Source organism: Pinus tabuliformis, chromosome 9 (genome assembly GCF_031772625.1).
Source record: "Pinus tabuliformis cultivar Carrire ecotype Pingquan chromosome 9, CPIR1, whole genome shotgun sequence".
NCBI lineage: Eukaryota > Viridiplantae > Streptophyta > Pinopsida > Pinales > Pinaceae > Pinus > Pinus tabuliformis.
In genome coordinates, this window is record NC_142307.1 from 733,581,386 (window position 1) to 733,594,693 (window position 13,308).

Genomic DNA, 13,308 nt, shown 5'->3' on the forward strand with positions numbered 1-13,308 from the left:
ACCAATTATGAGTGCTATGCCACAACCCCATAGGGTTTTAGCCCACTAACTGGGGTTACTAACGTTAAACATGAATATCTCTCAAACCGTGAAGAATTACTTGGCGTGCCATATATCAGCGGAAACATCTCGACGACTAGAATCCATCTAGAAGATCCTTGACTCAGAATAGAATAAGTTGTCAAGTCAAAATGCCCATGCAAGATCGGGGTTGCCCCTGGTGTTGCTTGGGTTGACATCAATGACAACCACTGATCAGCAGTATGGTACTCATACAAGTATTCGCATGCATTTCTAAATCTGTCTCTGAAACACTATGGAACACTTCCCTTATTATCGTCATATGGTGAGATGCCTCACTATCCACAATCCATGCATCATTGTCCACAAACTGTGCACTTCTAGCACTAGTGCTAGAAAGAAAAACAACCACCATGAGAACTCTTCCTCAAATTTTGTTACAAACTCTTCAATCTCTGCTGATGCTGCAACCCGTGTTTTCACTTTGTCTTTCCTTTTTTTTGGACGTTGGCTTACATAATGTCTTGGTTTGTGACATGCAAAGCACTTGAATTTGCTTATGTCCTTCTTCCCATCATGAGAGAATCCTTCTTCTCCTTTGTTCAGTTTGGCAGTCCCCTTGCCATTTTTTGCATGACCTTTTTTTGATGATCACTGCACTGTGTACTGATCACTTTAGATACTAAAGTATTATGCTTCCATGGAGCTACTCCCTTTGAAGGTGTTCTCCACTCTACCCATCAGTTCTCTAATATAGACGAACTTGGCTCTCCCTAGAGCCTTTGTGAGTATATCTGCCCCCTGTTGTTCTATGGGAACATACTAAAGCTGAAGTGATCCACACTGCACACAATCTCTATCATATCCCCAATAATTAAATTTCTATCCAAGGAGCAATTCCAGTTTTGCAATTTCGTTTTCTATTAAAATATTTTGGCGTTGGACTTAGGAGTTGGGTTAGAAGCATTCAAATTGAATTTTTGCCAAAGGAAAAAAAGAGAACTTAGGAAAAGCGGGTCAAAAATTAAAAAGGGTGAATGTGGAGGCCACACAAAAGGAAAATCGAACCCATGGTGGAAATTTGACCCACTTGGAGCGAAAGCACTCAAAGGGGGCTCGATTTGGTGGGGACCACATGGGGAAGAGGAGAGTATCTACAAAAGACATGCAAACTCAATTTTGGAGTTCTTTGTTCATTCATCTATCTTAGAGTTTGTTTGTGTTGATAGCCAAGTCAACCGGTGCTTTGAGCACAGGAATTTCCAAGGAGATATTCTAGCCTCTCTTTCAGTGGACTTTGAGTGCCATCCTAAGGAGGAATTTCTGAATTCAGTGGGAGGTGAATTTGCTGGAGTTCGTGGTACATTTCAGCCCATTTCTCAACCAGCTTGAACTTCCAGGGAGGACGCAGGAGTCAAAGCCATACCACTTAGTTGAGGGAGATAAAAGGGGTATTTTGGCTGGAGGATTCAGCAGAAATTTCACTCAGGTTGGACCGGAAATTGTGGAGATTTTCGGGGCTGGGAGTTGCAGCTTTTGAAAGAACCAAACGTACCATTTTAGGGCCTGCTCAGTAGTGATTTTGGGCAAATTTCGTGGAGTTGCATTCATCTCATTTGGGTCAGATTTTGGGATGAGATTCACTCAATTCTTCCGGGTGAAATTTTCAGGACATTCTTATAGCAGTTTGAGGGAGGAAAAGTGATACATTCAGTGGTTGTGGTTGTGGAGGATGCAAAACTCTGCTAGGGAGGGCGTAGCACCAAATTTGGGTAATTCCGGCAGGTTGGAATTAGCCCAAATGTTATGCAACCAGTTCACAAAATAGAAGAAGAGATAGATCAACGAATTCAAAATTAGTCTCTTCGAGGGGGCAACCTCCTTCACATTACACAAATGAACAATTCTTGGATGATACAAATGACAAGACCTCCTTTCTATATATAGGAGTTTAAGGGGTCACAATATAATCAGAGCCTACATAACAATAATATTGTAAGGGCACAACAATAACAATAGTGAGCTTCTATGGGGCACAATAATAACAACATGGGGACTACATGGACACAACAATACAATAACAATAACAATAAGGGGTTGCACTAGTAGTATGGGGACCTAACATGCCCCTATCCTTCAAAAAAGTGTTGTCCTCAATGCTTGAGTAGTTCATGATGCTTCTGTATAAAATTCAGATCCTCCCATGTGAAATCTTCAGCGGGTAAGTTTTTCCACTTGATGAGATACTATGAAATTGATCGATTTTGTAACTGTCGAGTTATTATTTCCGTGACTGCTTCAGGTTCCAATATGATTTTTCCTTCCTCGTCAAGTTCTGACAATATCGTTTGAACTGGGAGCTTGTCACCTATAACCTTCTTTAAGCATGAAACATGGAAAACTGTGTGCACTTGGGAAGATGCAAGAAGCTCCAATTTGTATGCCATAGTACCAATATTTTGCAACACCTTGTAAGGATCATAGTACTTTGGTGATAATTTATTATCCTTTTTAGCTTGTTTGAGGGACATTTGTTTGTATGGTTGTAGCTGTAAAAATACCCAGTGGCCTACATCAAAACTTATTTCGCTGCGATGTTGATTTGCCTATTGTTTCATTCGATTCTGTGCCAAAGTGAGGTTATCCTTTAAAAGTTGGAGAACTTGTTGTTGATGCTCGATGTGATCTTCCACTGCTTGAACCTTTTTCTTCTTGATATGTCCTTCTATCTTGAGAGTTTGAGGAGTGGTAATTCCTGCCAATGCATTACAAGATATGTTCGGATTCATTTCCTCTTTCTCTGGGGTTGTTTCCCGGTGTATATCCTCTTCTTTTGACGTTTTTCGATCCTTTTCTTCCTCCTCTTTACAATCTATGTAAAATAATTATTTCTCAGCACACTTATGACCTTTAGTGTATTTACTATCAAAACTGTAACAAAGCCCTTTTGCTCTTTTTTCCTCCAATTGTTGTGATGTCAACAATTGGACGGATAAGAGCAGCAACACTTTCGTCTTTATAGTTGTGAGTGGTAGACTTCTTTGTTGCCATAATTTTGCTTTCCACTTTTCTTACCACCCTGAATGCCTTCTCCAATGAATCAGGTTCCTAAAGGTGAACCTCATGTTGGATGTTATCCTTTAAAGCAATGTTGCGAACATTGGCATCAGGATAAAATCAACGAGCGTTTGAAAAAACCAAAAAATCATAAAAATCGGTAAAATATCGGTAAAAATCGACAAACATCGGCAAAATTAAGATACCTTCAAAATATCTGTAAAAATCGGAAAACATCGTCTAGGCCAAAAAATCATGATTTCGAGATAAAATCAGGATGTTATCGACATGTTCGCAACACTGCTTTAAAGTCCGTATGAGGACATTAATCCTATGCTCCTCTGGAATATCATTTACCCTGATATTCAATTTCTAGAAGTCCTCAATGTGTTCTGCCATTGAACCCTTTTGTTTAAGATTTATCAATTGACTAAAGAAGGTGTTGCTCTTTGTATCCTCATAATGTGCTATTATTTCTTACGTAAAAATTGACCAAGTGATAAGTGGTTTACGAGAACAAAGTCATCGATACCATACAAATTGATTAGGTTCTAAATATAAAGTTGCAATGCGTACCTTTTGTGTGTTTTGCACATTATGGAGATCAAAATATTGCTCCATCTGTAGTATCCATATTACGGGATCCTTGCCGTCAAACTTCCTCGATCTTTGGAATATGGTGGGTCTTCAATCCAACGTTAAATTCTATGTAATCATGATTAACATTTCTTTTGTTCTCATCATGAGTTTCTTCTACTACCTTTTCGTCATTAAGAAGCCTTTCTTGTAGCAACTTTGTCCAACCTTTCTGCAAACCTTCCCTGTCTTTCTTCAAATCTTCCATGTTGCCTTTCAATTCTGCTTCTATATCATCGATACTAGCTTCCATGGCATAGATAAAACTATTTATCTTAGCTTTGATCGTATTCTTCAAATCAACCATCCAATTTTGCTTACTAGGTGTTTCTATTTTCTTGATTCGAGTCATTCTTTTTCTTTCTTTTATGAGTTCGATATTTAAACGACTATAACTCTGTAATTTCGGATCTCCAAGTTTTGAAATTTCGGCCTCTGGTATCCCTCTGAGTCCTCTTTCCAACCCCACAAGTCCGATCGAGATTGGATTCTCCAAGAAAGAGTTATGCTCAATCTCCCACGATGACCTAATTATAGACTGGTTCAGTAGAGTGAACTTGTATGACGTGCCACATGTCACTTTTTCGACCTTCAACCATGAAAACTATACCCAACAAACTTTAGTCCGTCCTATTTCTGTCACTTTTTACGAAATTTGAATTCGATGCTCAGAGAGAGTTACAATGATTTTCCCAAGGTCATCTGTTTGAGATCGAATTCTAGAGCTTGTTTGAAGCAGCGAAGTCCTAGAATCCAAAGTTCTGATACCAAATGTTAAGCAACTAGCTCACAAAATAGAAGAAGAGATAGATCAACGACTTCAAAATTAGCCTCTTCGAGGGGGCAACGTCCTTTACATTACACAAATGAACAATTCTTAGATGATACAAATGACAAGACCTCCTTTCTATATATAGGAGTCTAAGGGGTCACAATATAATTAGAGTCTACATAACAATAATATTGTAAGGGCACAGTAATAACAATAGTGGGCTTCTATAGGGCACAATAATAACATGGGGACTACATGGGCACACCAATACAATAAGGGGGTTGCACTAATAACAATAAGGGGCTACACTAGTAGTATAGGGACCTAACACCAAATCCTTTCTGGGTTTTGTTGGGCTGACTTCAAGGAGTATACTCCTAATTTTGTAGAATTTTTGGAGGTGGTTTGGGCCCTCAAACTTCATTTCACCTACAACGACAGTGCAACAATTTTCTGGGTAAAACACACAGCCTGAAGGAGTCATTTTGGGAGGAGACCTTCAACTATTCTCACCTGGTTTTTTGCTTGCTTCCATAACAAGCCCAGGTGCACACTTCCCATTGCCCATTGTAATAAAATTCCATGGTTTTTCAATAAAATGGCTTAGAAACATTGTTTTTTCCCAATGGAGTTTTAATTTATTGTTGCATGTGTCATTTCCAGAATTTATTTGGCTGTTCATATGCTATAGTTAGTGCATGTATTTGATATTCTACTGTAAATTTCGATTAAGAATACTAAAGTGGTATCAGAGCATGTTCCTAGCTAGTGTGGGGAACAAGAGTAGGTGATGCCACCTAGGTACCAAGGAGTTGTTTTCCAGAGGAGTTGTGGAAGAGGAATAGGTAGGGGCTGAGGTAGAGAGGGAGCACCGGACCCATTTTTTGACACAGAGGTGGAAACCCTAAGAGGGCACATGGAGAACTAGGAGTACAATGAACAACCCAAACAGGGAGGGCAAAATCAAGTCCTAGATGAGTTGTTGAGGACCAACCAACAGATGTTGAGGCAAGGCCAACTCATGATGGATATGATGTAGCAGGTGATGGGTTTGCATGTGAATGATAGGCCAGAGACAGAACCCCAAGGCAATGGGGATTCGAGAGCAGGAGGAGGAAGTCGTACTTACTAGCCTCCACATACCCCTTTGCGTGGCCAAACTAGCCCCCTCACGATGCCCCATTTTGTGGATGATTTGAGCAAGAGAGGGAGCCTGACCATGTAGTATATCTGGTTAACTCAGTTGCCTCAGGTATTAATGAGTATGAGGGGCTAGACCGGTGTTGAGAACTTCTCAATAACATCCCGATTTTATCTCGAAATCATTTTTTTTGGCCTCGCTGACATTTGTTGATTTTTAAAGATATTTTTATGCTATCTTAATTTTGCCGATGTTTGCAGATTTTTACTGATATTTTCCCGATTTTTACAATTTTTTGGTTTTTCGGACCCTTATTGATTTTGTCCCGATGCTGATGTTTGCACATTGGGCTAGACCCCAAGATTAGGAGGGTGATGTCTTTTGGGGGGTACCTTCACCTCAAGGAGAGACATGCCACAGGAGTTGGGGCTCATTTCTGGGGAGCGCAGTCTAATTAGCAAGTGCAAAAGATAACAGGGAAGGTCACACTCCCAAACTATGATGCGTGGCCTAAGAGTTCAGCTAGGGCTTGGGTCTAGAAGCTAGATACCTATTTTCACCTGAACCCCTTGCGAGAGAAAAATGCTATCTGGTTTGCTATGCTACATCTGGAGGAAGATGCATAGGAGTGGTGGTAACACGGCTTGATTACGTTGGGGCGCATTCACATCACCTTTTATACCGAGTTCACCAGGAGACTGATTGGGAGGTTCGAGAGGAAGGAACCTGAGCTGCATTTCAGGGAGTTGGCCCACCCGAGGCAGACAAACAATGCGAAGATCTATATTTCAGAGTTCGAGAGGTTGGTCGTGATGGCATCAGATATCTCGCAGGCCCAGTTGATTATGCTGTTTGTGGAGGGGCTAGCTAAGCCATTGCGTGGTTGGGTGAGGGCCTACAAGCCCATGTCCTTATTGGATGCTATTTCCAGGACATGGGACATGATTGTCGCAGTGACAAAGACTAGGGCCTTGATACCCACCAGACCTACTGCCCCACAGGGGAACCGAGACATTCGCCCACCTCAAAGGGAGTGTGGACATTGCCATTTGGATGAGGAGACTACGAGGGATCTTAGGAGGAGGAAGCTATGCTTCACGTGCCAGGAACCTTGGGCACCTGGGCACAAGTGCACCAAGGGCAAGGCCCATTACATTGAGGTGTATTCAGATAGTGAGCTAGATGAGGAGGTTGAGCTAGGCCCAGACCAGGGAGATGAAGGGGCGCACTCATCAGGGGGAGCACCCCCACCACCCCATGGAGGAGGACCATTTGCTCCATTTTGGGGAGTTCCAAAGTACTTGACACTCAAGATTAGGGGTACAGTTCAGGGGCATTGTGTGTCAGTGCTAGTAGACAGTGGGCCCACCCACAACTTTATCGATGCCCAGATGGTGGAGCGGAGGGGCATTCGCACAAAGACATTTGAGGGGTTCTCAGGGCTAATGCCAGGGGACTAGACGATGCAATGCACGAAGTATGTCCTCAGCTTGACTCTGACAATGTAGAACTACTCCGTCATTGACCATTTCTTGTGGTTGGTGTTTCGGACACCAACGTGGTGTTGGGTTTCTAGTGGTTGTACTCATTGGGGAGGGTCACAATTGATTGGCAGAAGATGATGATGGAGTTTACGGGCTCAGACGGGAAGCCAGTAGTGCTGAGGGGAATGCATTCCTACCCACCCCAGACAGTCTCCGCTCATCGAATGGAGGTGGATTTGCAGCATGGGGACATAAAATGGGCAGTGGAGCTCATGATTTCAAAGATAGGGACTCAAACACCACCAATGCATATGGACATATTAGCCTTGTTGGAGAGGAATCAACAGGTTTTTGGGGAGATTCCTCTAGGCAGACCACCAGTTAGAGGGTTCGAGCACACTATTAAGCCGGAGGAGGGGGTGAATATAGTCATTACTACTCCCCATAGGAACCCCAAAGCCTATCGAGATGAGATCCAGAGGGCAATATAAGAGCTATTGAGATTGGGGCACATCAGGCCTAGTTCGAGTCCCTTTGCTTCTTCTGTGGTGTTGGTGAAGAAGAAAGATGGGACCCTCCGCATGTGAATAGACTACAAGGCCCTCAACAAGAAGATTCTGAAGAACATATATCCCATCCTGCGCATTGATGAGCTGATGGATGAGCTTAGAGGAGCGAAATAATTCTCTAAGATAGACTTGCGCTCGGGGTATCACCAAATTCAGGTGAGGGAGCAGGACATCCCCAAGACCACCTTTCACTGTCACTATGGGCACTTTGAGTTTTTGGTGATGCCCTTCGGGCTAACCAACGCACCAGCCACATTTCAGTGCATGAACCATGTGTTCCGTGGGTAGTTGCGCGATTATGTCCTTGTCTTCTTTGACAACATTCTTATTTATAGTTGGATTGGAGGGGAGCACCTCCAACACCTAGAGGTGGTATTGCACATACTAGAGGAGCAACAATTGTATGCAAAGATGTCCAAATGTGAGTTTGCACTGACAGAGATGTTGTACCTTGGGCACGTGATAGGGGAGGATGGAGTGAAGGTACACCAGGAGAAGATTAGGGTCATCTTGGATTGGCCTACGCCTAAGAATGTGACTGAGTTGAGGGGATTCTTGGGCATTTGCACGTACTACAGGAGATTTGTGAGGGGATTTTCACAGCTTGCAGCACCCCTCACCGATTTCACACGGCCGTTTGTGCTAGAGTGTGATGCCTCTGGTGAAGGTGTTGGAGTCGTATTGACACAAGGTGGTCACCCCATAACATTCAAGAGCAGGAAACTGCTGCCACATGAGCAATTGTACTCCATTTACGATAAGGAGATGCTCGCCGTGATGAATGCACTAGCCAAGTTTAGGAAATACCTAGTGGGAAATCGGTTCACGGTGAAGACTGATCACAATAGTCTTCAGTTTTTCCTAGAGTAGCAGACCTTGAAGGAGAGGCAACACAAATGGGTGAGAAAAATTCTGGCATACGACTTTGAGATAGAGTATGTAAAGGGCAAACAAAATGTGGTAGAAGATGCACTTTCCCAGAGGCCTGTGACAATCTATTTGATGGACATAACACAAGACTGAAGGGCACAGTTGCTAGTGGAGTACTCCAAGAATCAAAAGACATAAAAGATCTTGGATGGTACCCATGGGGATCACAGGTATAGGGTGCTGGATGAGATCATATACGACAATGACAAGATCTATTTAGTACCAGGGTCGTAGTCGAGGGAGAAGATCCTACGAGTTGCACATGATTCGCCCTTGGTAGGGCACCAGGGGTTCCTCAAGACGTACAGGACAGTTAGAGAGCGTTTCACTTGGCAGGGGCTCAAGGAGGACATCTTGAGGCATGTGCATGAGTGCGATGCTTGCTAGAGGAACTAGGGATAAAACACACATCCAACAAAGATTTTGCAGCCTCTCCCCATTCCTGAGTAGAAGTGGGAGACCATATCAATGGATTTTATCATGGGGTTGTCCGCAGTTCAAGGCAATGTTATCGGAACCAGTCGGTCAGACCAGTTTGGGGCCAAATCCGGTCTGGACTGGCCCTCTGAACTAGAACAGACCAATTCAATACTGAACTTGCTTGACGGAACCGGTTGGTTTGGTACCAAACTAGTCTATTTCGGTTCGAAGGCCGGCTCTGCCTGTCCGCTAAGCTCACGGTCACGCGGCCTAGGGTAAAAAAATCATTTTTATTTTTTTATTTTTCTAACCTAGTCTAGCCCCCGCCTAAAGCTATTTAAACACCCCCACCCTATCTATTTCACTTACACTATTCATTTGAGTCTCTAGCAATTGAGCTGAGTTTGGTGAGGAGAATTTGGAGAGCTTTTTGCATGTTGTTCTGAGGGAGTTTTTTTTGCAGATTTGAAGAGTTGATTGGAGTCTTGGAGAGTTGTTGGGTTAGAATATTTTCAAGTTATTTCAAAGATTTTTTTCCCCAGAGATCTTTGGGTTTTCTAAAGTGGTTTTTGGAGCTAGTTGAAGAGTTTTTTATTTTTATTTTTTAATTTTGTTGGGGTTGCTACATAGCTTATTTAAGAGGATTTTGGAGCTGATTTTCTCCAAAAAAATTTAGAGGGTAAATCAAAGAAATTTTTGCCATCTATTTTTGTTTCATTTTTCTCCAAAAATCATTTCTTTTTTCCCCAAAAAATTAAAAACTGTTGTGTTTTTATGTAGATTTGTAGGGGCTGCTCCAGAGCTGATTTGGGAATATTTTGGCGCTGATTTTCTATAGAAAAATTAAGAGGGAAAATCAACATATTTTTTTCAACCATTATTGTTCTATTTTTCTCCAAAAATTTATTTTTTCCCTAAAAATTTTAAAACCCTAGTGTTTTTATGTAAAATCCATATTTGTAATTTTTTTTTGGAAAAAAATTTGTGGCCATTATTTTCTTTGATTTTTTTCTCAACAATTGTTGAAATTTGTAGGGTTATTTTGAAGGATTTTGGTGGCAAGTTTCTGAAGGAGATTTTGGAGCCAATTGAAGAGTTTATTTTTTGATTGGTTGGAGCTTTTTCTCTTCCCAAAGTTTACAGATCTTCTCCAGGTATTTCATTGTCTCTATTTCTCTTTTATTTTTCTCTAAAAGCAAAAATTGCCATAGAATTCCTAAAACCCTAGGGTTTTTTATGCAAAATTTTCCTTTCTTCCTGTAAAAGTTGTCATGCCCCCCAAAAGCAAGAATGATCCAGCTTGGGTTCACTGCGATTTAAATGAACAAGGGATAAAAGTTTGCAACTATTGTGGTAAGAAAGTTAAGGGTGGGGGATCCATAGAATTAAAGAACACCTAGCACATTAGAGAGGGCAAGTAAAACCTTGTGAAAATGTTTATGATGATGTTAAAACAAAGATGCAAAGTCTAATTGAAGCCTACAATGATGAAAAGGGGAAAAACAAAAGAATTAAAAAAGATATAGGCAAAAGTCAAAAGGATGATGCTATGCTTACTGACCCTGATTTTGAAGAATATATGCCTAGTTTTGAAGATTACTCTAGTTTCCCTGCTAGAGTTGGAGAGGGTAGTTCAAGTGCTTTTAACTTGAAGAGGTTGCATCCCATAAAGGGATTGACTCCTTTGTACCCGCACCACCCTTGGTTCTCAACCAACTCTTGATGCTAAATGGAAGAAGATAGAGAATGAGGCTGCATATGAATGCATTGTTAGATGGTGGTATGATGTAGGCATAGCCTTTAATGCTACTAATTTTGCATATTATTGGCGCATGATTGATGTTATAGCTTCATGTGGAGCAGGCATCAAAGGCCCTAGTTTTTATAATATCAGGGGGCCACTTTTACAAAATGAGGTCCAAAGAATACAAGAGTACCTTATAGAGTTCAAGCAATCATGGACCAAAACAGGATGCACAATTATGTCTGATGGATGAACTGATGGTAAATCTCGCACCATACTAAATTTCTTAATTGCTTGTCCAAAAGGTACTATGTTTCTCAAATCTATTGATGCATTTGATTAGGCGAAGGATGCACAATTGCTATTTCGTCTTTTGGATGAAGTAGTTATGGAAGTAGGGGTTGAAAATGTTGTACAAGTGATCACAGATAATGCCTCTAACTGTGTTGTAGCGGGAAAGATGTTGGAAGAAAGACACCCCACCATTTGGTGGTCTCCATGTGCAGCCCATTGTTTGAACCTCATGCTTGAGAACATTGGTAAAATTGAGTGGGCGAAGAAGTTTGTGGATGATGCAAAATCCATAACTAGGTACATCTACAACCAATCATGGGTTTTGAACCTTATGAGAAAGCACACCAGGGGTAAAGAGTTTGGTCGATCAGCCATCACACAATTTGCAACTAACTTTTTTTCGTTGCAATCCCTTGTTCAACAAAAATCAAACTTGAGGAAGATGTTTTCATGTGATAAATAGAATGCATCTCAGTGGAGCAAAAAGGCTGAAGGGAAATAGATGGTTGACCAAGTATTTGACAAAAGATTTTGGTCAAAGGTAGAGGAGATTGTGTTATTTAGTGAGCCTTTTGTCAAAGTTTTGCGGATGGTGGATAGTAACTACAAATTTTGAGGTTGATGGGGAGGTATTAGGGGGATTGTATAAATGCATTAAGCGCATGGTCCCAGATTCCAAGACTCAAGATCATATTCATAACAAGCTTTTGAATTTTAGTGAGAGTATCGGTACCTTTGGAATTTCTATGGCTGTAAGAAATAGAGAAAAGGGTCCCCCAGGTAAGAAGTCTCAAAATTTGCAAATTCTTATATTACTCATTTCAATTTGCAATTGTTGAGTCCAAGTTTCGAGTTTCAAATTCATTTGCTAATAATTTTTTTTCCTTCCAGCTTTTTTGCAGCGTATTGGCAACAACAATTTGGTGGTGAATGCCTTCAATTGCAAAAATTTGCAATTCGAATATTGAGCCAGACATGTAGTGCTTTAGGGTGTGAGTGGAATTGGAGTGTGTTTGAGCATATACACACTAAGAAGAGGAACCGTTTGGAGCAAAAACGGTTGAATGACATGGTTTTTGTTCAGTACAACCTTAGGTTGAGGCGCAACCAATTGTTGAATAAAACCCCTAAATCAAGCAACATTGTCTTGGCTGACTTTGATCCAACATCAGAATGGGTTGTGGAGAGTCAAACACCAACATTTGACAATGAAGACCTTTCTTGGTTGGACTTGGACCCACCTCCAGAAGATGCAAAGGCAGATATATCAAAAGCACCAGTAGCACCTTTAGGGCTAGGGGAATCAAGCTGTAATCCCATTGCAGACTTGGATGCTACTCATTCTTCAAATGAGAATGAGGAGGATGATTATGATGATGATTGATCATTGATTTGCTGTAGCTGTAGCCGGTAGTATTGTACACTATGGTATCATGATTCATACTATGATATATCATGCTATTTTGGACTATAAATGCCTTTTAGTGCCTTCTTCTTGATGTTTGTAACTTTTTTGGTTCAAAAATGTTTTGCACTAAGTGCTATTTTGGTTATATGCACTATTACTTGCTATATAAATGTGAAATTTTGCATATTTGTCTATAAATGGTTTGGATTCAGATGGATGCACATGAATATATCTTTTTTTTCTTTAAAATATGAATATTTTATGTGTTTTAGGTAAACCGGTTTTTTTTCTTGTTTTTTTTTTGGTTGGTAATTTAATTTTTTTATTTTATCTGGTTTCGATTGGTTTCCGATCCACAAGGTTTTTCGTTTTGATCACCGGTTCAGTTATGATAACATTGGTTTAGGGTTGAGATTACATTTGTGTGGTGGTGGGCAGGTTGACAATGTTCGCTCATTTCTTTGCCATTCCGACAAAGTATTCAGCGTCTCAGGTGGCTGAGTTAATTTTCAAGGAGGTGTTTAGGCTACATGGGTTGCCTAAAACTATCATCAGTGACAGGGATAGCAGGTTCATGAGTGGGTTCTGGCAGGAGCTTTTTCACTTAGTGGGTACTAAGCCTTTTCACGAGTTACCACCCTCATAGAGACGACCAGACGGAGATTGTGAACAAGTGTTTGGAGGGCTACCTGTGCAACTATGTGATCGGGCAACAGAGAGCATGGGTGAAGTGGATGTACTTGAGGGAGTACGGCTACAACACCATGTACCATATGTCCATAGGTATGACGCCTTTTCGTGCCTTTTATGGTTATGACGCACTAACATTTGC

The 13,308-nt window shown here is 41.1% G+C and overlaps 2 protein-coding genes across 2 annotated transcripts in view; both read left to right on the top strand.

The window, feature by feature from the left end:
* Window positions 1-13,308, top strand: part of LOC149150787 (protein phosphatase EYA-like) — a 235,340-nt gene that overhangs the window by 27,180 nt on the left and 194,852 nt on the right. The gene's annotated exons all lie outside the window — the stretch shown is intronic.
* On the top strand, window positions 9,091-12,452 carry LOC149150788 (uncharacterized). Its single transcript, XM_089439168.1, has 3 exons — window positions 9,091-9,223; window positions 11,669-11,848; window positions 11,971-12,452. The coding sequence occupies exons 1-3, from the start codon at window positions 9,091-9,093 to the stop codon at window positions 12,450-12,452; spliced, it is 795 nt and encodes a 264-aa protein (XP_089295294.1).